Source organism: Equus przewalskii, chromosome 6, assembly GCF_037783145.1.
Source record: "Equus przewalskii isolate Varuska chromosome 6, EquPr2, whole genome shotgun sequence".
Lineage (NCBI taxonomy): Eukaryota > Metazoa > Chordata > Mammalia > Perissodactyla > Equidae > Equus > Equus przewalskii.
The window spans coordinates 3,706,789-3,729,099 of record NC_091836.1 but is presented as its reverse complement, the minus strand read 5'-3'; the positions used below and the strand labels follow the sequence as shown (position 1 = coordinate 3,729,099).

The following is a 22,311-nucleotide window of genomic DNA, read 5'->3' as shown; positions in this document are numbered from 1 at the left end:
AGCCAGAGGGTAATTAGGGGCCGCCCTGTTTAGAAGGCAGCTGCCCTTGGTGCCCACGGGGCGCAGGGGAGGCAGCTGTGGCCGGGGCCCCCCCATCCACGGCCTCCTCCAGGCCCTCTGTGCAGGTGGCCCCTGCCCTGCCAGCCAGTGTCCCAGGTGGGGAGACTGAGGCTGGAGAAGGGAGCCCACCCCTCGAGGGGCCACGGTGAGCCTGGCAGCCATGGGTTGGAGCCTTGCTATTCTGCCTCAGTTTCCCCAGAGGGCCTCCGAGGGCCTACCTGGCTGACCAGAGTGGTCGGGGTGCGCCCCCTCCCCAGATGTGGCCGATTGGGGTCACCGTCGCCCCAGCTGGCCCTGGGCTATTTCCCCCCCTCGGCCACTTTTGCTCTGGTGCCCGGGGGAGAGGCTGGCTCTGAGCCTCAGTTTCCCCATCTGGTCCCCGGCTGGTCAGGTGGAGTACACATCTGTCGGCTGACTGTGCGCGTGCCCGTCTCTGCACACACGTGTGGACGAGGGGGAATCTGACTCCGCACGTCTGTTTCGTCTGGCTGGTGCCCGTGTGGTCTGCCGCCTGTGGGCCTGTCTCCAAAGCCTGACTGTGCGCCCACATCGGGGTCCTCGGTCCCCGTGTTAGGGTGTCCAGCCCATGCGTCATCCTTCTCTGCCCTGACCCCGTATTTCTATTTTCCTGCGGCCCCACCGGGGACGTGTATTTCCTGCCTGACCTCAACCCTGTGTGTGTATTGTGTCCGACTCTGTGTCTGAGGTCTGATTTTGTGCCCTTCTGTGTTTGTGGTCTGACTATGTATGAGTTTTATTTGCCGGACTGCGTGTGGACTCATCTCTGCTGCCTGACTGTCGGTGACCATGTCTGGTCCCCCGTCTGTCTGTGGTTTGACTGTGTGCATGTCTGTGGCCTGACTGTGTGCAAGCATCCTTCTCTGTGTCTGGTCTGTCTGCCGGTGGTCTGATTGTGCGCGGCTTGAGTCTCCCTACCCCCGGCCTCCACCCTGAGCCGTGACCCGGCCACCTCCAGCCCAGCCTCCCCCTGGGGCCGCCCCGGGGCCGGGCGAGGCCACCACAGCTGGGTATTTCAGGAGCCGCAATCACAGGGCCTGCCCCGTCATTACGTGCCACCCGTCCCCGTGGCCGCAGCCTGCACCCGCCCGGGGCACGGCCTGGGATGGGTGCGGGGCTGACCCGGCCACGAGGCCTCGTCCTGGGGCCTCTGCCTGCCCCCCCGGCCCTCTGCCCCAGGTCTGGCCACAGTGGAGAGTGGGGAGGGGGCCGTGCCAGGGTGGGGTCCCCACGATGACGGACCCCGTGCCCTGGAGGAGTCAGATTCTCTGGGAGGGACAGACCCTGAGTGATTTGCAGACTGGGGTGCGCGCCGGGAGGCCGGTCTTTGTCATCTCCGAGGCCGTGGGCTGTGGAATGGGGGGGCGTCTTGACCTTCAGGGTCCGGGGGGAGCGACGGCGGAGCTGACACCTGGCGCGAGGGAGAGGGGACAGCGCTGCTGGCAGAGCAAAGGCGGGGAGGCTGACGGGTCGGGAAGGGGGCGAGGTCCGCGGGAGCCCCCGGGGGTGTTAGAGGGGGCGGGGCGTGTGGGGGGAGGTCTGTCTGGTGGCCGGTTGGGGACCACGGGCGGGGCTGCCGGAACCTCGTCCCTGCAGAGGCCACGCCTGTGGTGGGAGAAATTGGACCCTGAGGGCGGTTTCTGGAGCTGGTGCTCCTTCCTGGCTCGTGGGGGCTCCGACTGCATGACGCGGTCGTCCCCCAACGGCCCCACCTCCTGACACCCTCGCTTTAGGGCGCAGATTCCAACCTATGAATCTGGGGGGACGCCCACGGTCGGTCTGTCACGGGGGCTGGCTCGGCGCTTGCTTTCTTCCCCGTCGTCGCCCCGTCACCCTCTCTGCCTCCTCCCGGGGGGTCCCCTCTGCCCCTCTGTGAGCCCCCCCACCGCCTCCCCCAGGAAGGCCTCCCGGGTTCCCCCCTCCCTGCTCACGGCCCTCCCCTCCCCTCCCCCGTTATCTCTGCAGACGCTGCCCCGTCTGACGCTCGGCTCGAGGCCTCTCTGTGAGGGACCGGGGGGCCGTCCCCCTCCAGGGCGGAGGTCGCAGGTCACAGGCCGCTGCCAAGCATGGCGCCTGCCCGGGGCCGCAGCGTGGCGGCCGTGGTTGGCCCCGTGGGCCTCCTCGTGGTCCTGCTGGTCGGAAGCTGCGCGGCAGAAGGTAAGAGCCTGGTGCGGGGCGTGAGGGGGTCTGAGTTGGCGGGGACGTGTGTGTGCGTGGACACGGGTCCCCACCTCCTCCTGGGGGCCCCAGCAGAGCCTCTGTGCTCCGTGAACGCGGCCCCTGCTGTGTCCTCGGTCCTCAGAGATTCCGGCATAAATAATAATGACGGTATGAAAACGCAGTAACAGTAATGACCATGATGACGATGTCTCGTCTTCCTCCAGCCTCGCAAAACCCAGCATGCTGCTCCCAGTATTTTCCACCTTTTCCAAAGAGAGAAACCGAGGCTCAGAATGGGCAGGGACTTAGTTGAAATAAGACCTTCCCTTGCGGCAGGTGGAAACACCAGCACCCACAGGGCAGACACAGGCAATGAAATTTTCGCATCCAGAGCCAGGAGAGACTTCTTGGAAGAGAGGGCATTGGAGCTGGGGTTTTGTGGGTGTGTAGGAGTCCGCCTGTGGAAAGGCCTGGAGAAGAAAGAGATTGGTGTGGTTTGGAGGTGGTGAGGCTGCGTGTCTGGCAGTAACGTGAAGAGGATGACGGTCCATGCTGGGCCTGGTGCCAAGACCTACCCCACCATGAGGGGCCCCAAAGACGCTTTGGTCCGGCCCACGGGGACAGAGAGGGTCAGACCAGCAGGAAAAGAAACTGAATCTGCAGTGTAGGCTGGATTTGAATCCCGGCTTTGCTGCCAGCCTGCTGTGTGACCTCAAGCTAGTGATTCAGCCTCTCTGTGCTATTTCCACCTCGACTGAATGTGATTCATCACACCACCCACATCCCAGCATTCTTGTGACAAGGATGCTTGGAAGCCCCTGCACATAGTAGGCCCACAATCCCACGTTACTCTGGCAGAATTATTATTGCCGCTGGGCAGGAACCCCGGGGCACACACGCCTGCTTCGTCCATTCCTGCTTTTTCTTGTTTTCATGTTGTTTTTGAGCAAATGCCTGACACATTCGGATCGACCGCCACAGCCTGTTGAGACGGAGGCCATCATCCTCATCCCCCTTGTACAGATGGGTAAACCGAGGCACAGTGTGGTTACATGGCAGCCAGGAGGTGGCCACGCTGAGATGGAACCCAGGCTGCCTGACCCCGGAGCCCGGGTGCCCGACTGTCACGCCGAACTGCGTCCAGGCCGGTGTCCGGGATGGCGGGGCCGGGGTCTGTCCGGCCGCCCCCAGGGCCCAAGTATCTCTGGGTTCCATTCCCCGTGGCCACAGGGCCTGAGGATCATTTTCAGCTTTGCTTTCATTCATTTAACGCAGAGTCTCTCCCCCTCGGCGCTGTGACATCGGCCGGGTCCTCTCTCTGGGGGCCGTCCTGGGCGCTGTGGGGGGCTGAGCAGCATCTCTGTCCCCACCCACTCGATGCCAGGAGCCCCCCCAGTGTGACAGCCACAGACGTCCCCAGACAAAAATGTCTCCGGTGAGAGCCACCGGTGCGCCTTGTGCCAGTTGAGGATTTATTGACTTTGCCACCTTCACGGTGCAAATGACCAGCCGTGGGCACGAGGGAGCTGAGCCTGTCCCCCTTTACGGGTGGGGAAACTGAGGCTGCAGAGGGGCCATTGTGATGGATGGATGGAGATCACAGAGTCTGGAGCCTCCCTGGCCCAGGTTCGAATCCTGGCTCCGTCCTGCGACCCTGGCCAGGCAGGTCTGGCTCCCGTTCACTCAGCGGGTTTCTCATAAGCACCGACTGTGTGCCAGGCGCCCGTTTAGGTTGGGGGACGGAATAAAGATCCCACCCCCCACAGAGCTGACGATCTAGCGAGGGAGAGACACTCAGTGTGTCAGACGGTGGGTGTGCCAGGGTGCCAGGGAGGGAGATGCGGGTGCAAGGGGAGGGTTGGGGGCTGCTGTTAATGAGGGGAAGGGCATCAGGGAAGGTCGTAGTGAGGAGGTGGCATCTCAGCAGAGACCTAAAGGAGCCGAGGAGTGGGCACCTCATTGGTATCTGGGGGAAAAGTGTCCCACATGGAGGGCACAGCCCATGCAAAGGCCCTGGGGCAGGCATGTGGGAGGAGCAGTGAGGAGGCCATGTGGCTGGAGCAGAGGGATGAGGGAGAGAGAGGGAGGAGGGAGGGCGGGGAGGGGACGGGGCAGGTCGTGCGGGGCCTGGGGGGCCACGGGGAGGACTCGACTTCTCCCCCAGGGAGGGGGAGCCTGGAGGGCTCCCGGCGGAGGAGGCGGGCCTGGTTCAGGGGCTCCCGGGCGCCCTCTGGTGGGGGCTTCGGGGAGGACAGACTGTCGGGGGCAGGAGCCAGGGTCCAGGGCGGAGGGGACGAGCTGGTCCAGGGCTCTGTTTAGCAGGGGGACAGTGGGCACCATGACCGGCATTGCCGGCTTCAGGAAGTGGCCCGAGTTGTCAGGGAGCCATGTGGGGTGGGGACCTTCAGGCCACAGAGAGCCCTGGGCGGGTGACCGAAGTGTCCATCAGGCAAGAGGAGCGATTTTGACTCTCGAATCGACTCCTGGTCCCGTGGGGCCTTCCCAGGATGCCGTGGGGCCGGCCCGGGCGGGGCTGGCGGGGACGATGGGTGGGTCGCCAGCTCTGGCCCCGGATTCCTCTCTGCAGAATCTGAAAATGGAAAAACAGAAATCGGGCCAAGCCTCTCCAGCCTGCATGCTGTTGGCATCACCACTCTGACCCTCAGTCTCTTCGTCTAAGAAACGGGGACACCCGGGGGCTCTCGGCAATGAAGACCCATTTGTGGGGCCTGCTATCGGCAGGACTCGGGAGCCGGGTGGGACTGCTTTGGGATCCTAGCTCCGCCCATTATGAGCTGGGCGACCCTGCGCAGGTCACCCACCCTTTCTGAGCCTCAGGTTGCCACTCTGGGACACGGCTGTAGGAACAGCGCTGAGCCGCCACCAGGCCTGGCACCCAATGAGCGCTCGCAGTGGCCGCCCCCCCGTGTGTCTTTCTCGTGTCAAGAAGACGAGGGGCGGCTTTGTCCACACGAGGGGATCCGAGCTCCCGCGAGATGCTGATTTTCTCGGGGGGGCTGCAGCGGCCCAGAAAGTTCTTCCAGGCTGGCTGGGCCCCCAGAGCTGCCTGCAGATGGGCCGGGAAGGCGGCTGCCACGCAGAGAGGGGGCCGGGGGGCCGGCGGGCAGCTTCCTCGGGCCCCGTGTTCAAGGGTCGCCCGGATGCAGAGCGGGGGCTGCCGAGCGGCACGTAACTGGGTGTTTCAGCCCCGCGTGATCAGGGCCAGGATGGGGGTCCCCCAGCCAGCGGTGGGGACACGAGCTCCGGAGCCAGCCCTGTGGCAATCCGGGAAGGCTCCCCGGGGGCGGCGCTGGCAGCGCTGAGGTCGAAGCTGCCAGATGAAGGGAGGAGGGGGGGCCGGCGCAGGCTCCCGTTCGGTCCCGTTCCCCGGATTGGAGGGCGCCAGGGGTGTGTCCCCAGCTCCGAGTCGTAACCAGGCGGCCGAGGCTTCCCGCGGCTGCTCCTGCCCTCCCTTCCAGCGGCTCCCCAGAGAGGCTTTTCCCAGAAGTAAGATTCCTGACCCAGCCCCCGTGACCTTGGCTGGGGACACAGATGGCCCCGGTCACGATTCCTGAGGCAATCAGAGCCAGGGAGGCGGGCCCAGCCCGGGAGCAAAACATCTGAGTCGGCTCAAAGCCTGGAGGTGGGAAGACAGGGGCTTGTGGACCGAGGGACCCGGGTGCAAATCCCAGTGCCGTCATTTCTGAGCTGTGTGACGTCACGCAGGCTGGTTAACCCTCCTGAATCTGTACAATCTCATCCGTACAATGGGATTAATAGTTACTGCCTCAGCGGGATCCACAGGAGCTGAACCCATGCCTGCGCACAGTGGGTCTACCAATTTTCAAGAGAGAGAGAGCCAGTGTAGACACATATGGTCATATCAATAGGAGCAGCGCCTTGAATGAGGGAGGTGAGGCTCAGGCCCACTGGGACAGGAACTCGGTTGTGTTCAAAGCCCATCCTGAGCCAGGAAGGAGAGAAATTGGGGCCCGAGGGCACCCAGACTTGAAACCTGGGTTGTTTCCCCAGGACCTTGTAAGTATGTTGCAGCCCTGAGGCTGTTGGTAAGAATCTCAGAAGTAACTGGATCCATCCATGAGGGGATACATTGTAGCGTTAGGGACATCCAGGACCCCTCTGGGGGGTTGAAAGATTACCGTGAAAAGTCAATAAAAAGGAAACAATGTCCCTGAGCTCGGATCCTGTGTCCTGTCCCCGGTGCAGAGCTGGGGCTGCCTGGGGTGTTGAAGACACAGTGGCTCCCCCTTGGGACCTTCTTGGAGACACTTCGTACGTCAGATCATCGTGAGGGGCCAAGAACGTGGGCGCAGGAGCCCACCCGCCCGGTTCGCATCCCGGCTCAGCCCCTGGCTGGCTGCATGTGTCCGAAGCAACTGCCTTGTCTGGTCCGTGCCTCAGTTTCCCCATGTGTAAAATGGGGATTATGATGCCTCCGCCTCTCACGCACGCCACCTGCATACACTAGGCGCTCCATAAGTGCTTTCTGTCACAGATGTCAGCCTCTTCGGCGTCGGAGACCCCATCAGCCTTTCTGAGCTCCTGCCTCAGCCCCAACCCCTTGAGTCCGGACCCCTCCCACAGATAGCCCTTGGTCATCCCCTGTTTTGTGCCTCGGCTTCTCCTCCCGAGTCTTTTCAAGGCCAGGCTTTGGGGGGCCATCCCTGGGGGCCTCCACCTACCTGCTGGATTGGGGGACCCCAGAGCCTCGGGGGAGGGCGGTCCTCCACTCCCAGCATCCCTTGCAGCACTGGGTCCGAGTGGGCGTGTCCACGTGTGAGCATGTGTGGCTCTTGCATCCAGGTGGCAGCCGTGGGGGGCTGTGCGGGCCCTGGGGTCCCCCAGGTGCCCCGAGGGAGGGCGTTGTCCAGCGGTAGCATCTGTCCCCCTCGCTCCTTCTCTCTCCAGCCCCCCCGTCAGGCCCACGTGGTACCTCCGTGGTCAGACGGGACGGAGGGCCTGTCCACGTGGCCCCGTGGGGTCCCGGCCACGCGCCCCGGCCCCTCCGAGCCCCTCGTCTTCCTGCTGTGTCCCCAGAACCCCCCAGGTTCATCAGAGAGCCCAAGGACCAGATCGGCGTGTCGGGGGGCGTGGCCTCCTTCGTGTGTCAGGCCACGGGCGACCCCAAGCCACGGGTGACCTGGAACAAGAAGGGCAAGAAGGTCAACTCGCAGCGCTTTGAGGTGAGTTGGGGGCGAGGGGAGGCGGCCCGGGGCCAGCGCCCCCGCAGGACGGGGCCACGGCAGCTTAGCCACAGAAGATGTCACCGAAACGTCCCCCCGATGTCACATGGGCAGCCAGGGCCCTCGTCCCACCCGCTCCCTGCCGTGTGGCCTCCCAGTGAGGACCCTGCTCTGTCAGAGTGGCTTGCTCTGCCGCCTCTGTGCTGTGTGGCCTCAAGCAAGGCCTTGCCCTCTCTGAATCATAGCTCGCCCTCCCACCACCGCACACAGAAGGGAGCTGATGACTCCGTGCACGCGCATGTGGTCAGACACACACATTTCCACGTCCAACGTGCCGTCACACGCCTGTCACACGGACTTGGCGTGCATGTCACACACCCACATACACACTGCCCTGTCCTTGTTCACACCCATTTCTGCCTCCAGTGCATTTACACGGGACATCCACACACACGTGCCTGCAGCCCCCGGCTCCTCCTGGGCACCCCCCGGACCCCGGCCTCACCCCGACCTTTCTCCCTTGCCCATGGTAGACGATCGAGTTTGACGGGAGCGCAGGGGCCGTGCTGAGGATCCAGCCGCTACGGACACCCCGGGACGAGAACGTGTATGAGTGCGTGGCCCAGAACTCGGTCGGGGAGATCACGGTCCATGCCAAGCTCACTGTCCTCCGAGGTATTGGGCTCCCCAGGGTGGACGGGGGAGGAACTGGGCCCTCGACTTTGGGGACCAACACCAGCGGAATCTGTGAAAGTCTTGCTTTGGCTTTTCTCTTTGTGGGGACCTTGATCTCGTTTCTCCAGCCCGTAGCACCGCGGGGGCCCAGAGCCTGCTGGTAGGGATTTATTGAGCCTTTACAGGAAAGAGGAGCACGGAGGGACTAGAATCGTCCTTGTTTGTGATTACAAGAAGCTGATCCAGCTCAAACTGGTTCTAGTGAGAAAGAGAAGTCGTTGGTCTACGTAACTAAAATGTCCGTGGAGTAGTGTGGCTTCAGGTTCAGCTGGATCCAGGAGCTTGTACAGCATTCTCAGGGCTCACTCTCTCTCTACCCCTCGGTTTGTTTTCTTCCACATCAACTGTGTCCTCAGGAGATTCCCCCATTAGCTCCATGCTCCCAGCCCCCCACCCCAAAGAGAGGACCCAGTGACCCAGGACTGCTGCTTGTTGGCCCAGCTTGGGTCAGATGATCGTCCCTGAGCCAGTCACTATGGCCGGAGGAACAAATACTCTGATTGGCGGAGTCCTGCATGGGATCAAGGGTGGGTCAGCCCACATCCACGGGGTCAGTGAGGGGTGGTCCCTGCAGAGAGATGCTGGATGGGCAGAAGCAGCTGTCCCCCGACTCCGTACACCCCCGCGGATCCTTTGGGAGCGCTGCTTCGCTGGGCTGCTTGCTGGCCTCGTTCAGGCAGGCTGGGGACACCAGGAAGTTGCCTCCTCCTTATAAAACAGCGTCACCAGGACAGCCTCGCCACAAGCCACTGCCCCCTAGCGGCTCCCTACTGCCTTCTCCATTGCAAAGTGATTTTAGCACTAGGGCTGCCACTTGAGTTCAGATCCTGGTGCTGTGTGACCTTGGGCAAGTTAATGAACCTCTCTGAGCTGCAGTTTCCTCACCTCCAAAGCGGGATCGTAATGATGCTCACCACAGGGGGTGGTTACACGAACCAGGTGAATGGATGATAAAAGTAAGAGACCAGCACTGTGCCATGCAGGGAATAAGCACGTGGTGGAGTCTGCCAGTCTGATATCATTATCGTCACTTGTCACCTACAGGGACACCCTGACCCTCCCCCGCTTATGGATATGAGTCACACCAGCCTGATTAGGTGGGAGGTGGCCCCACATGTGGCTCCCGGGGTGGGGTTCCTCCAGCGTCCTCCAGGTCAGCGGAGCTGTGCTCAGCCTGGAGCCCTGGGGGGAGGCGCTTCATTGGCCCCGCGGCCCTTTGTCCCAGACCCTGCTATGCGACCTGCACGGGGTCCCCCACTCAGACAGCTCTGCCGTTCCCATCTGGAAATTCTTAATAATTTCTTAACAAGAGCCGCCATAGTGTCATTTCATGTGGGTTCTGGAGCCCGTCCTGCCAGGGGATGGAGGGAGGAGGGGGAGCAGGGAGGAGCCCCGGGGATGGAGGGAGGAGGGGGGCAGGGAGGAGTCGCAGGGATGGAGGGAGGAGGGGGGAAGGGAGGAGTCGCGGGATGGAGGGAGGAGGGGAGCAGGGAGGAGTCACGGGATGGAGGGAGGAGGGGAGCAGGGAGGAGCCCGGGGATGGAGGGAGGAGGGGAGCAGGGAGGAGTCGCAGGGATGGAGGGAGGAGGGGGGAAGGGAGGAGTCGCGGGATGGAGGGAGGAGGGGAGCAGGGAGGAGTCACGGGATGGAGGGAGGAGGGGAGCAGGGAGGAGCCCCGGGGATGGAGGGAGGAGGGGAGCAGGGAGGAGTCGCAGGGATGGAGGGAGGAGGGGGGCAGGGAGGAGTCGCAGGGATGGAGGGAGGAGGGGAGCAGGGAGGAGTCGCGGGATGGAGGAAGGAGGGGAGCAGGGAGGAGTCACGGGATGGAGGGAGGAGGGGAGCAGGGAGGAGCCCCGGGGATGGAGGGAGGAGGGGAGCAGGGAGGAGTCGCAGGGATGGAGGGAGGAGGGGAGCAGGGAGGAGTCGCGGGATGGAGGGAGGAGGGGGCAGGGAGGAGTCGCGGGATGGAGGGAGGAGGGGGGCAGGGAGGAGTCGCGGGATGGAGGAAGGAGGGGGGCAGGGAGGAGCCCCGGGGATGGAGGGAGGAGGGGAGCAGGGAGGAGTCGCGGGATGGAGGGAGGAGGGGAGCAGGGAGGAGTTGCGGGATGGAGGAAGGAGGGGAGCAGGGAGGAGTCGCGGGATGGAGGGAGGAGGGGAGCAGGGAGGAGTCGCGGGATGGAGGAAGGAGGGGGCAGGGAGGAGTCGCAGGAATGGAGGGAGGAGGGGAGCAGGGAGGAGTCGCGGGATGGAGGGAGGAGGGGGAGCAGGGAGGAGTCGCGGGATGGAGGGAGGAGGGGAGCAGGGAGGAGTCGCGGGATGGAGGGAGGAGGGGGGGCAGGGAGGAGTCGCGGGATGGAGGGAGGAGGGGGGCAGGGAGGAGTCGCGGGATGGAGGAAGGAGGGGGCAGGGCGGAGCGGGATGGAGGAGGAGGACAGGGAGGAGTCGCGGGATGGAGGGAGGAGGGGGAGCAGGGAGGAGTCGCGGGATGGAGGGAGGAGGGGGGCAGGGAGGAGTCGCGGGATGGAGGGAGGAGGGGAGCAGGGAGGAGTCGCGGGATGGAGGGAGGAGGGGGCGCAGGGAGGAGTCGCGGGATGGAGGGAGGAGGGGGAGCAGGGAGGAGTCACGGGATGGAGGGAGGAGGGGGAGCAGGGAGGAGTCATGGGATGGAGGGAGGAGGGGGGCAGGGAGGAGTCGCGGGATGGAGGGAGGAGGGGGGCAGGGAGGAGTCGCGGGATGGAGGGAGGAGGGGGAGCAGGGAGGAGTCACGGGATGGAGGGAGGAGGGGGGCAGGGAGGAGTCGCGGGATGGAGGGAGGAGGGGGAGCAGGGAGGAGTCACGGGATGGAGGGAGGAGGGGAGCAGGGAGGAGTCGCCAGCCGCCCCGCCTGTTCCCAGCCCGTTTGCCCTGACCTTTCTGGGACACAGATGGCACCGCAGGCCCCCTCGCCGTCACTGAGAGTTCAAAGGACGAGCGAGCATCTATTAGCCGCCGGGTGGCTGAGTCCGGCCCCCCCGCCATCCGGGCCTCCTTGGCTCCCTCTGTTCTCAGCCAGCCCAGCAGGGTCCGTGCTCCCCCTCCCTCCTCCCCCCTCCCCCGCCATCTGATCGCGGACCCCGCTCACGGCTCCCAGGCCGTTGTTTTAATTAAACTCCGAGGAATCGGGCCGCCGTGGAAGGCAATGAACGTTTGTGTTTAATTAGGAGCCCTCGGGAATGTCAGGCGGCCCCGCTGCCCCACACCCGGCCAGCGGCCGCCCACCATGCTCACGGGGACCCCGTGGGGAGTGCTGGCATGAGGACACGCGTGGGACGCCTCCGTGGGCGAGCGGCCGCCACGTGCACATGCCAGCCCCGAGCGCCAGGAGCCAGCGGCCCCGGGTGTGGGCCTCACCTCTGGTGACGTCACCGGCGGCCCCTCAGGAGCTCTCAGGAGGTTGTCCAGGCGGGGGGCCTGAACCACCTCAGACAGGGTCCAGCTGCCCCCCTAGACCCCGGTGGGTTCAGGCCCGGTTTGGGGGTCCTGCAGGCGCCACCCCAGCGCCCTCCGGGCTCCACCAGGCCTGGGCACAAATCCCAGCCTGGCCATGTCCTGGCTGTGTGACCTGGGGCAGCTGGGCGTCTGTTCGAGCCTCAGTTTCCCCCTCTGCGACCTAGGCCCCGTCTCTGAGGAGGGCCCGGGAAGATACCCTCCATGGTGGCCTCTCACCCACCTCTTCCCCGTCCCCCAACGCCCCCCCCATGCCCTGTGCCCCTTCTGGAGATTTGTAAGCAAATCCACGTGTGTCATGTCCCTTTTACGCAAAGAGCAGCCTCGTCTACACCGGGAGGTGACAAGCTTTTTCTCTAAAACGCCAGAGAGTCAATATTCTTGACCTCACGCTCCAGACCGTCTCTGTCGCAGCTTCTCAGCTCTGCCGCTGGAGCAGGAAGCTGTGCAGCTGCCATGGCAACGGGTGGGCGTGGCCGTGTACCAATAAAACTTTATTCGCAAAACCGAGCGGAGGGCCAAGTTTGGCCCAGGGGCCCGAGTTGGCCACCCTTAGTCTACACCACCTTTCACTTGAACTCTGTCCGCTTAGCGACATATCTTGGCCTTTGTTCCGAATCTGTAGGGTGACTTTTGCTGGTGTTGTTGTCCCATCCCCAGGGTGGCCGGGCCTGCGTATAACGAGTCCCTGTTGACAGACGTTTTGATCGTCCCCAGGATCTTTCTGTTCCCTGTAGCACTTGGGGACCGGCTCTGCCATCCTCCTTCGGTGCCTGGCACGTGGAGACTGCAGACACCGAGCTGGGGGCTTGGGGGGGGTCTCTGGGTGAGGGCCCCAAGTCCTCACGTGGTCTCCCCTCTGTGCCGTCCGTCTGTGTCCTCATCTCTTCTAGAGACCGAGTCCTATTGGATCAGGACCCGCCCCAGGGACCTCATTTTCCCTTAAAGCCCCCTCTCCAAATGCAGCCACATCCTGAGGTCCTGGGGTTATGCCTTCAATGTATGAATTTGGGGGACCACAAAGCCCATCACTGGGGGCCTGCCCGCTGCCCCCCACCCCGGGGGACCTTTGTGTGCTGCGGATGACAGGCCAGACTGGAGCCGGGGGTCTTAGGGGTCAGAGCAAAAGGCCCCTGGAATCCAGGTGCTGGAACGCGTAGGCCTGTCAGGGGCCCCCCAGCTGCCCCCCGGTCCCCGGCATCGACTCGAGTAAATTAGGCCCCGGAGCCCACGTGCGATGTGCACAGCCCACGAGGGAAGGGTCCCCCTCCATTTGCCAGTCGCCTCGGTTGGCAACCACATTCTTGCAGGTCACCAGAACTTGGGGACCGAGGGTCCCCAGGGTGGGGCATGGTGTCCCCCCACCCCCTTTGCCGTGGGGGGAAACTGGCCCCTGGCCAGCGGACGGGGAGACAGAGGCTGGAGGCGTGATGCCTCACACGGGTTGACAGCAGCTGGGACCCCTGGGTCGTCCTTTGCTCATTTATTGAGCGCCTGCTGTATACCAGGCTTCACGCTGGGTGGTAGGAACACGGCGGGGCCCCGGACGCGTCGTGATCACTCTGTGGATGCACAGACATCCTGGAGTCCAGGAGGGTTTAAAACTTGGGGGTGTGAGCGAGGCCAAGGCCACATGGTTGAGTAGATGGAGACCGGGGTGGGGCTGGGGTGGCACAGAGGGAACCAGGCGCCTTTGAGGAACGAGGTGGCCCATACGGCTGGACTGAGACAGAGGAGCGAGGGGGGCCAAGATGGGGGCCAGCGGTGGGCGAGGAGTCTGGGTCCTTTTCTGGGGGGCCATCCTGCCCCCGGACAGAAGGTCCCCCAGCCAGGCAGGGCTGGCCCAGGGCCGGCCAGTCCCCGCACCCTACCGCACAGGGCTGACCGTGTACTCTCCGGGCGCCGGCCTGGTTTCCCCCTGTCTCCGCCCTCAGAGGACCAGCTGCCCCCCGGCTTCCCTAACATCGACATGGGCCCCCAGCTGAAGGTGGTGGAGCGCACACGCACGGCGACAATGCTCTGTGCTGCCAGCGGCAACCCCGACCCTGAGATCACCTGGTTCAAAGACTTCTTGCCCGTGGACCCCAGCGCCAGCAACGGGCGCATCAAGCAGCTGCGATCAGGTGAGTGCGGGCGGCCCGGAGGACGCGGGAGCCACGGGGGGCCGCAGGGGGAGGGTGTGGAGGGCTTGCGTGTTGAGGGAGACCATCTTCAGGGCTGACCCAGGGGGAATATAATGGGCATAGACAAGCAGGGGTACTGGGGAGCCATGGAAGGTGATAGAGAGAGAGCGTTCTCTGTGTGGAAGCAGTAGGCATGTCCAGTAAGGACATAATGAGGTCGTGGCAGGTAGGGGTAGAGGGGAGCTGCATAACGCAAAGGCGGGAGAGTGTTTCCAGAGCTGATGCGGTGGGCATCTCCAGAGGAGGCAGCAGGTAATGGGGAGCCATAGAGAGCTGCAGGGAGAGAGTGTGTCCAAGACTGAAGCAGTAAGGACATAACAGGGCACAGACAGGCCGTCCAGTCTGTTTGTCCAGGCTCCGGCCGGGCCAGGGGGCCCTTGGGACAGAGCACAGGGCCTTGGCCACCTCGGGGATGGGCAGTTCCACAATTGTGTCTGGGCATCGCACCCACGTGTCCCATCCGTGAGTCCATCCGTCTGCGGGGCTGTGTGTGCGTTGTGTCAGTCGTCCCACTGCTTCACGATGTGTCCGTGTGTGTGTGTGTCCCGGCTCCCCGTGCTGGCCTGACCTGCCTCCCGCGTGTGGGCGCACGCTGACCATGCCGTCTGCCCACGGCTCCCCTCCTCCTCCTCCTCCCAGAGCAAAGCTCGTCCGCGCGCATCTCGGCCACACGTGTACCCACATTACAGTCCCTCCCGCGTGCGTGCACGTGGGCAGTGTGCACACGTCCCTGGCCACACCCCGCCCCCCCCCCCGCCATCCTCGTATGTGCAGACACGTGAGACAGGGATGTGCCTGTGTGCACTCTGCGTGTGTCAGCCCGTTGTGAGGACACACGCTGGGACACACGTTTTGCTTTCTCTCTGCGCTTCCCCTGACGACCCACACCTGGAGCCACCCCTGCCTGAAGGCCTCTCGGTCTTTCTCAATGCCCCCTCCACTCACGGCCTAGCCTCGTCCTCCGAGGGCTCCACCTGCCCATCCTCCGCCTCTTGTCCCCCCAGTGAAGACCCAAGCCCTGCAAAGGGCAGCCGTTACACCCAGAGTTTCCTCCCTGGAAAGACCCCGATGTCACGCGGGGGAGAGAGAGCCTCCCCTCCCGGCCTGTTGGAGGATTTTTGCGGCTTGGGGGGTTTCTGCTGGGGGGTCCAGTGGCCTCCCCGCCAGCCGCCGCCGTGGTAGCCTCAATACAGCGAGATGGTGAAGGGCCTGGCCTTGGGGTCCAGCCGTGTCCCAGAGCCTGTCATCCCTCTGTGCCTGTGTCCCCATAAAGTGTCCCGGCTCCCCGGCCTTGTCCCCAGAAGGAAGGCTGGCCTGTCCCGGGCGCTCCGGGAACCCCAGCTGCCTTATTTCTTCATCGTCATAAATCCGACGATGCTGGCGGCCTCCCCTCCCCGCCCCAGCGAGGACGCGGCTTCTGCGTGACCCCCCGGTAACGCTCCTGTTCTCTTTTCTTTATCCCTCCGTTGTAAACGTTCAGAAACCTTTGGTAAGTCTCGTTTCTTCACCACGTCGACCACTAACGTCCCCTCTGCCCTCGTCCCCTACCCCCAGACTAACAGCCACCGTGAAAGTAACTGTGACCCACTCCACGTGGCATGTTTACTAACGCCTCCCCCCCTGTCGCCACCGGCCACCCTGCCCTCCCCAGCCAGGCCCTGGGGCCGGGGGATGCTGCCAAGAGCAGAGCCCAAAAGGAAAAGAGGAAAAAAAAAAAGGCCAACAGCGGCCGGCCAGACCCCAGAATGAGGGCTGAGGAGACATGAGAGCAATCCTGGGGCTGCTGGAATTTCTCACGTGACAGTCGCCATTCTGGGCCTTGACGCTGCTGGACAATGATGAAATTACAGAAGTTTTGGGGGCTGGGGTGAGAAGAGAGTTTTGCAGCTGGCCTGGGACTGGCCATTTCTCATCTTCTTTTCCCAGCATCCAGCCTGAATTCCCTGAAATCAATGTCTGGGCTAATTCTTACTAAAGTGAAAATGACTGATGTTGGCCCATGAGAGTTCCTGGTCATCTTCCTTGGGGTGACAAGTAGAACCACCTTTAATCCCCAAGTGGCGCATCCTTTCCTCTCAGTGTAGTGGCCATGGGCTATTTGGCCATCTGGGGAAGTCTCGTTCTTTGGCCTCTGGTACGACCATCCTTATCCTAGAGCCGGGCCGACCTGGATTCCCACTGACCCGGATCCTCGTTCTCCACATCACAGCCTTTGGCAGGTTCCCACGTTCTCCATGTAAAGAGGAGAGAGCAGCCTTGTTGGGCTGGGGATCTTGCAAGAGATGATACGGGAGCCCCCCCCAAAGTTCAGGCGAGGGGGTCCCCAGCTGGGTTCATGGCCCACCTCTTCCTCGGGCTCCTGATGTGACGATTCCCCAGCCCCTTCTGGGCCTCAGTTTGCCCGTCTGTGAAACAGGCCTCGATTACACAGGAGGAGCTGTGTCGTCTGACCCTCGGCAGCTTCTCTGCCCCTGGGGTCCCCTGGTCCTCGGAGGGGGTTTGTCATCAGCAGAGAGAGACGTCCCCCAGGAAGATGAGCCGAGGGTGTGAGCCTCCGGCAGGGGCCGCCGTTTCCCGCCGCCTGCGTTGTCCGTGTCCCCAGGCAGACAGACAGACCGACAGCTCTTTCCTCTTTTCCTTTTGGAAGCGAAGGAGGCTGCAGGGCCCTCGCTCTGCCCTCGATCCCTGTTCACCACCCTCCCCTGTCCCGCCTCTCTGGCCTGTCTGTGGCACTTCCCTCTGCTTTATTAATGCCCACCCGGGCACTAACCCCTCCCCCTGTCTCTAACAAAATCCCCGGACCCCCATTGCTCCCCGACCCTCCCAAGGAGGAAAGAAGGCAGGGAGGCCTCAGACCTCCCTCCCTCGGCCCAGAAGGAAGGCAGCCAGCAGGGCCAGGCCGTAGACCTCCCTGGGGCCTGGTGACGCCAATCCGGCCAACCTGGAGGGGTTTCTAGACTCAGCTCCTCCTTCCCCGGGAGATTCTCACCTCCTCCGGGAAGCCCTCCTGATTGGCTAGGAGCCCTCCGGCTAGGAGCCTGGCTTGGCTTCCTCCGCGAGCCCTGCAGGGTCTCCAGGCCCAGGGCTGGCTCAGCCTGAGTGCGGGCAGAGTGGACAGGCCTGGCTTGGGGCCTGGCCCGGCCTCCCTGGGGCCCCCCGGCCCCCCCAGGACTGCCTTCTGACGTTCACCTGACTCTCTCTGCTTCCCTTACAGAAAGCACACCGATCCGAGGTAAGAGGCCCCTCCCGCCCGCCCAACCACCCACTCACACTCTCTCGCCGCCCGCCCAGCCCCCCAGGCCCCCTCCACGGGTCCCCTCCTCGCCACCCTGCCCGCTGTCCGTCCAGTCTCTGTGTCTGTGTTGCTGTCTGTGGCTGGGGCCCCGAGTGTGGCCGCGGCAGCATCTCGAGTCACCTGGCTGCGGGGCGGGGGCGTCACTTGCTGAGCTCCCGTGGCCCCCGCCCCAGAGTGCTGGGAGCCGGGTTTCTGCCCATCGCTCTGTGTGCAGCCGTGGTCCGTCTCCAGCCTCAGTTTTCCCATCTGTAAAAGGAACATGCTGAGGGGGCCTTCCAGCTTGAAAGCTTTGATCGGGGAGGGGGTCCAGCCTGAGGGTGCAGAGCGACAGGGAGCCTCAAAGGCAGCCCCCTGTGGTGCCCCAGAGAAGTGACTAGAATAGGTCTGGGTGGGAGCCCCAGAGAAGAGTCAGTGTCTGCTTCTGGCTTTACCATGAAATGCTGTGTGACCTAGGGCAGGTTTGCTGCCCTCTCTGGGCCTCTATAGGAATACCTGCCAGCCTGCTTCCCCAGAGCCTCGAAGTCAGGGAAAAGTAGGGAGTGTTATACAGGGGCAGAACCTTCATCCATGGCCCCCCAAGAGAACATCCCAATCTGTGGGTCCACATCACTTCCAAGGGAGAGCCGTGAGCAAAGCCAGGAGGAGTGGTCCGCTGGGGAGTTTGCACTGGCTGTTTGGACTCCTGGTGCAGACTCTGATTGGAGCCTCGGATCTGCAAACCTTCTTGCAGATGTTCACTCAGTTTCATTTACTGATGAAAATGAGGACTTGGATCCAGGCTCAGATTTCAAACATACTTGTGGAAACCTTGGCCTTGTTTTCATTTGTTCGCGGACACACAAGTATTTTATCGAGACCCGTGATTTCAAACATACCAAGAGATGTTCGCTCAGCTGCATTTACTTGTGAGAATGAGGATTTGTTCCAGGCTGTGGGCTCAGGTACCTTTGGGGAAATCTTGGCCACGTTCTCATTTACTCGTGGGCGCTGTACTGTTTCATCAAGCCCTGTGCTTTCAAATAGTCTTGAGAAGGTTCATTCATTTTTCTGTGTTCCTGGGAAGTCTTTGATCTGGGCCCGTGACTTCAAACACGCTGAGGGAAAATCGGCCCTATTTTCATTTACTCATGGGTACCAAGACTTTCAATCTGGGCCCGTGACTTCAAACACACTGAGGGCAAGTCAGCCCTATTTTCACTTACTCATGGGCACCAGGACTTGGATCCAGGCCTGTGACTTCAAACACGCTGAGGGCAAGTCAGCCCTATTTTCATTTACTCGTGGGCACCAAGACCTTTGGTTTTAAATATGCTGGAGAACATTGGTCTCTTCTTTACATTTTAATTCCTTCACGAGCAGCAAATCCTTTGATCCATGCTTGTGATTTCAAACCCACTGGAGGCATTTCAACCTCCACTCTATTTGTGGGTATCAGGTTTGCCTTCAGACTTCCGATTTCAAACACTTCTGAAAACTCTCCCCCTTAACCTGTGAGCACCACAGATGTGGGCCTTGGCCCATAATTGCAAACACACTCGAGAAAGTTCCTTCAGTCCCTCGTGAACCCCAGGATTCCGAATCCAGGCCTGTGGTTTCACAGCACTCGAGGGAGTTGAGGCCTCCTGGCTCAGCTGAGTTGAAATCCTGGGGAAACGCACCTCCCCCTGCAGGGAGCTCCAGATACAGAAGCCGTGGGTCCAGGCCTCGGATTTCAAACATGCTCCATGTATCTCGGTCTCAACATCGTTTGCCTCAGCTATCATGGGGGGTAACCTGTCTTGAAATTCCAAACCCTCTTGGAGAAATACGGCCCCATCTCCGTTTGCTCACGGGCACTGTGGGTTTCGAGGCCTGAGATTCCAAACACACTCAAGGACCCCAGGCCCACGTCTGTTGACACATAGACGCTGGCTGAGACCAGCAAACCCATCCCCAGCTCCTGGAATTGGCACATTGCTCGTGCCAGGTCTTTCGAATGACTGTGGCTTGTGATAGCCACGTCCTCTTTCCCCTTTGCCTGGAGAGCATGACTTGCTGATTCTCTGAACACATGCGCCCCCCCCCCCCAGCCCCCGGCTTCGTGGCTCAGCGTAGCAGTCACTTAGGAAGCACCAGCTGCTTTGACAGTGAGAGCGGAGGATTTTTGGGGCGGCATGTGGTCTGTCCAGGCCCGTCTGGGGTGGTGGGGAGACGAGCCAGGCAGACCCTGGCCCGGCTGGGGCTCACGGGTTCGCTTGGCTCTTTTCGTCGGCCTCTCCGGCCCAGCCAAGAACAAGAATCGGGCTGGCCAGGACTGTGGGGCCGCCCTCCCAGCACCCCCCAGGCCTCCCCTGACTGGCCAGGCTTTCTCCCCTCTCCCCGCAGGCGCCCTGCAGATCGAGAGCAGCGAGGAGACGGATCAGGGCAAATATGAGTGCGTGGCCACCAACAGTGCCGGCGTGCGCTACTCGTCGCCCGCCAACCTCTACGTGCGAGGTAGGGAACGCCGCGTCCACGTCGAAGGCAGGGACCTCCCCATCCCCCTTTCCTGTCCCCCCTCCCTCCTCGGGCTCACAGCCTCCGGGCTCCCCTGTACCCTGCAGACCCAAGCAGGAGGCCCCCCCACCCCGGTCGCGACAGGACCTCGGTCTTCCTTTGCCTGTAAATGGGGGTGGCTCAACCCCCCCAACCCCCGGGCCTCGTGATGGATGCCCCGTGGGCTGCAGGACTTGGGGGCGGCAGGAGGGAGTGGGGCAGGGCCGGGGGGTCAGTCTGGGGCCCACAGGGCTGGGGGAGCCTGCAGGCCTCTGCCCCATCCCGCCTGCCACCCCCCCACCCCAAGTTGGCTTCTGTGGTGTGTGTGCCGTGCCCCCCTTGTGACGTGCTGGCTTTGCTTCTCCCGACTCCGTGGCCTCGTAGCTCCCCGCTTCACCACCCCCTCCGGCACCCTCGGTCTAAGAGTTGGGGAGGGGTCTTCCAGGCCGGCCCCCCAACCCGCACCCTCGGCCGTCCCAGAGCCTGGTGCTCTCCGTCTTGTCCTAGTCGCTCTCAGGAAAGGATGTGTTTAGGCCACAGGGACCCGGGCGACAGCAGGCACATATGCCCCAGGGCCTCGGCCCTGCAGCGGGCTGAAGCAGGCACGCATGCCCGGGAGGCTGGGCGCCCCGGTTTCCGATCCCCCCTTTGTCACACCCAGGGGCAGCATCCTCAGCCCGCCCAGGGGAACCCTGGGAAGCATCCATACAGACTTCCCTCTGGGTCCCTCGGTGTCCCCTTCAAAGCTGGCAGGGGGCTCCTCGTCCCCCAGATGCTCTGCCAGCCCCCACTCATCCCCGTGTGGATCTCTTGGGCCCTTTCGGAAATTTTAAGCTGCCTCGTCCACCAGCATTTGGACTCCGCCATCTCCTGCCTCCTGATGGCTGTTTCCGATCAGACTCGTGTTAGAAACAGCCTCCGCCCCCCCCCCCACCCCGTTCCCACCCCAGGGTGCCCCGACTGACTCTGTGTCCTCGACCGCACCGCCCTCCTCCAGCCCCACTTCTCGCATCCACCGCACGCAGCCCCTACCCTTCTCCACGCGGGAGGCCGGGCAGTCCTCTGGCGCCCACAGCCCCGTGGTCCCCCCCACGCCCGCCACGCACAGCCCCCCGGGGGCCCTGAAGCAGCAGCTTGGTTCTGCATCTCCGGGGGGGGTTTGACATCTTAGTCTCTGAGAAGGAGGCTGCATGAGGGAGGGGACGGGAATGCGGGCGCGCGCGGGCGGGCGGGCAGGGGGCCCGCCTCCCATCCGCTGCCACGCGGGCGCCTCTGGTGAGTGACCGCGCGGGTCCCCGACTCCAACTGACCAGTACTTCGTCTAACCCGCTTATTTCTCTGCAAACACCCGGGACGGGGGTTTGTGAGTCTGGCAGAGCTCGAGGAGAGTGTGGACAGTGGGCACGGGGCGGGGGCCGGGGCTCCAGCGAGGGCGCGACGAGGGCGGTGGGGGGTCCCCCGGCTCGAGCCTCCTTCCTTTCGGGGGTCCAGCCCTGCCATCTTTGCCTGGGTCTCAGACACTCCAAAATTGAATTTAAGAAAAGAATCGTGGAAGGCAGATGTAGCTCGTGTGTGTCGAGGAAAAAAAAAAAGTTCATTGTTGTTCTTTTTTATTTTTTAATTTCAATTTTTTTTTTTTGGTTTAAAGAGAAAAAAAAAAAAACAACAGACTATGACAGCTTATAGCCTTGGCAAGTCCTCTTTTTACTCTCTGTATCTCCCCTATTTTTTCTCTTCTCCCCATGTCATTGTGTTCTGCATCAAACCCCCTTTACATTCCTCAGAACTTCGAGAAGGTTGGTGTATTTTTTTTCTTTTTGACTTTCTTTACCCACATTTTTACATTCCGAAAGTGACACGCACGCACGTGCACACACACACACACACACACACACACGGACACGCACACGCCCACAGACACCCGCAGACACGCACCCAGAAAATAAGAGAAAAACGAACGCAAAGAAAAATAAATAAATAACGGAATACAAACGATGAGCGCAAAGCGCACCAAACAAACAAACAAACAAACAAAAAAAACCGCCAAGCGAGAGCAAAAACCCAGAAAGACACGAAAACCTCAGCCGCGCCCAGCCCGGCCTAGGGCCGGCCGCACACTGGCGATGCTTGCATTGTGGTGGCCTCTTTGCATCTGTTGGTAATGTTGTTGCTAAGTTTTTTTGCATTCCTCGTCGTCATGGTAACTTGGGCCTGATGCATGCTGGGAGAATGTACCAATTTCTCTGCATGCCACTCTTGTCGGTTCGGTTTGCTGGTTCCCAACACCTTCTGTTGGAGTGTTTCTCGTCTTCCGTTTTTTCCTCCTTGGTTTCCTTCGCTTTTCTTTCTTTCTTCTTTTTGTTTATTATTATTATTATTATTTTTTGGTTCTGTTTCCTTTTGAAGCGGGGGGGAAAAGTCAGTTGGTTCCTTTTCTTTGGTTCCCTCCCGTCCCCTCCGCCCGGTCCCCTTCTCCCCCAACGCCTTTCGTCTTCGGTTGTGTCTCGTGCTGCGTGCTCTTTAGTTTCGGTGTCTTGGGCTGAGCCGTTCTGTGATTGTTCTCCAAACGCATTGTGGTATATACAAGCCAGTGTTCCTGTCCCAACTACCATCCGGGAGGGCGGAAGGGGTCCCACAGCTGGGATGCTGGGGGCAG

General features: G+C 62.2%; 1 protein-coding gene across 1 annotated transcript in view; it reads left to right on the top strand.

Moving 5' to 3' along the window:
- The window catches only part of PTPRS (protein tyrosine phosphatase receptor type S), a 96,056-nt gene that overhangs the window by 30,843 nt on the left and 42,902 nt on the right, over positions 1–22,311 (top strand). The window contains exons 2-6 of the mRNA XM_070624721.1: positions 2,044–2,235; positions 7,297–7,442; positions 7,976–8,117; positions 13,598–13,786; positions 19,506–19,616. Of these exons, the coding sequence (XP_070480822.1) occupies positions 2,145–2,235; positions 7,297–7,442; positions 7,976–8,117; positions 13,598–13,786; positions 19,506–19,616 (679 nt within the window). The 5' untranslated portion in view covers positions 2,044–2,144. The remainder of the gene's footprint in view (positions 1–2,043; positions 2,236–7,296; positions 7,443–7,975; positions 8,118–13,597; positions 13,787–19,505; positions 19,617–22,311) is intronic.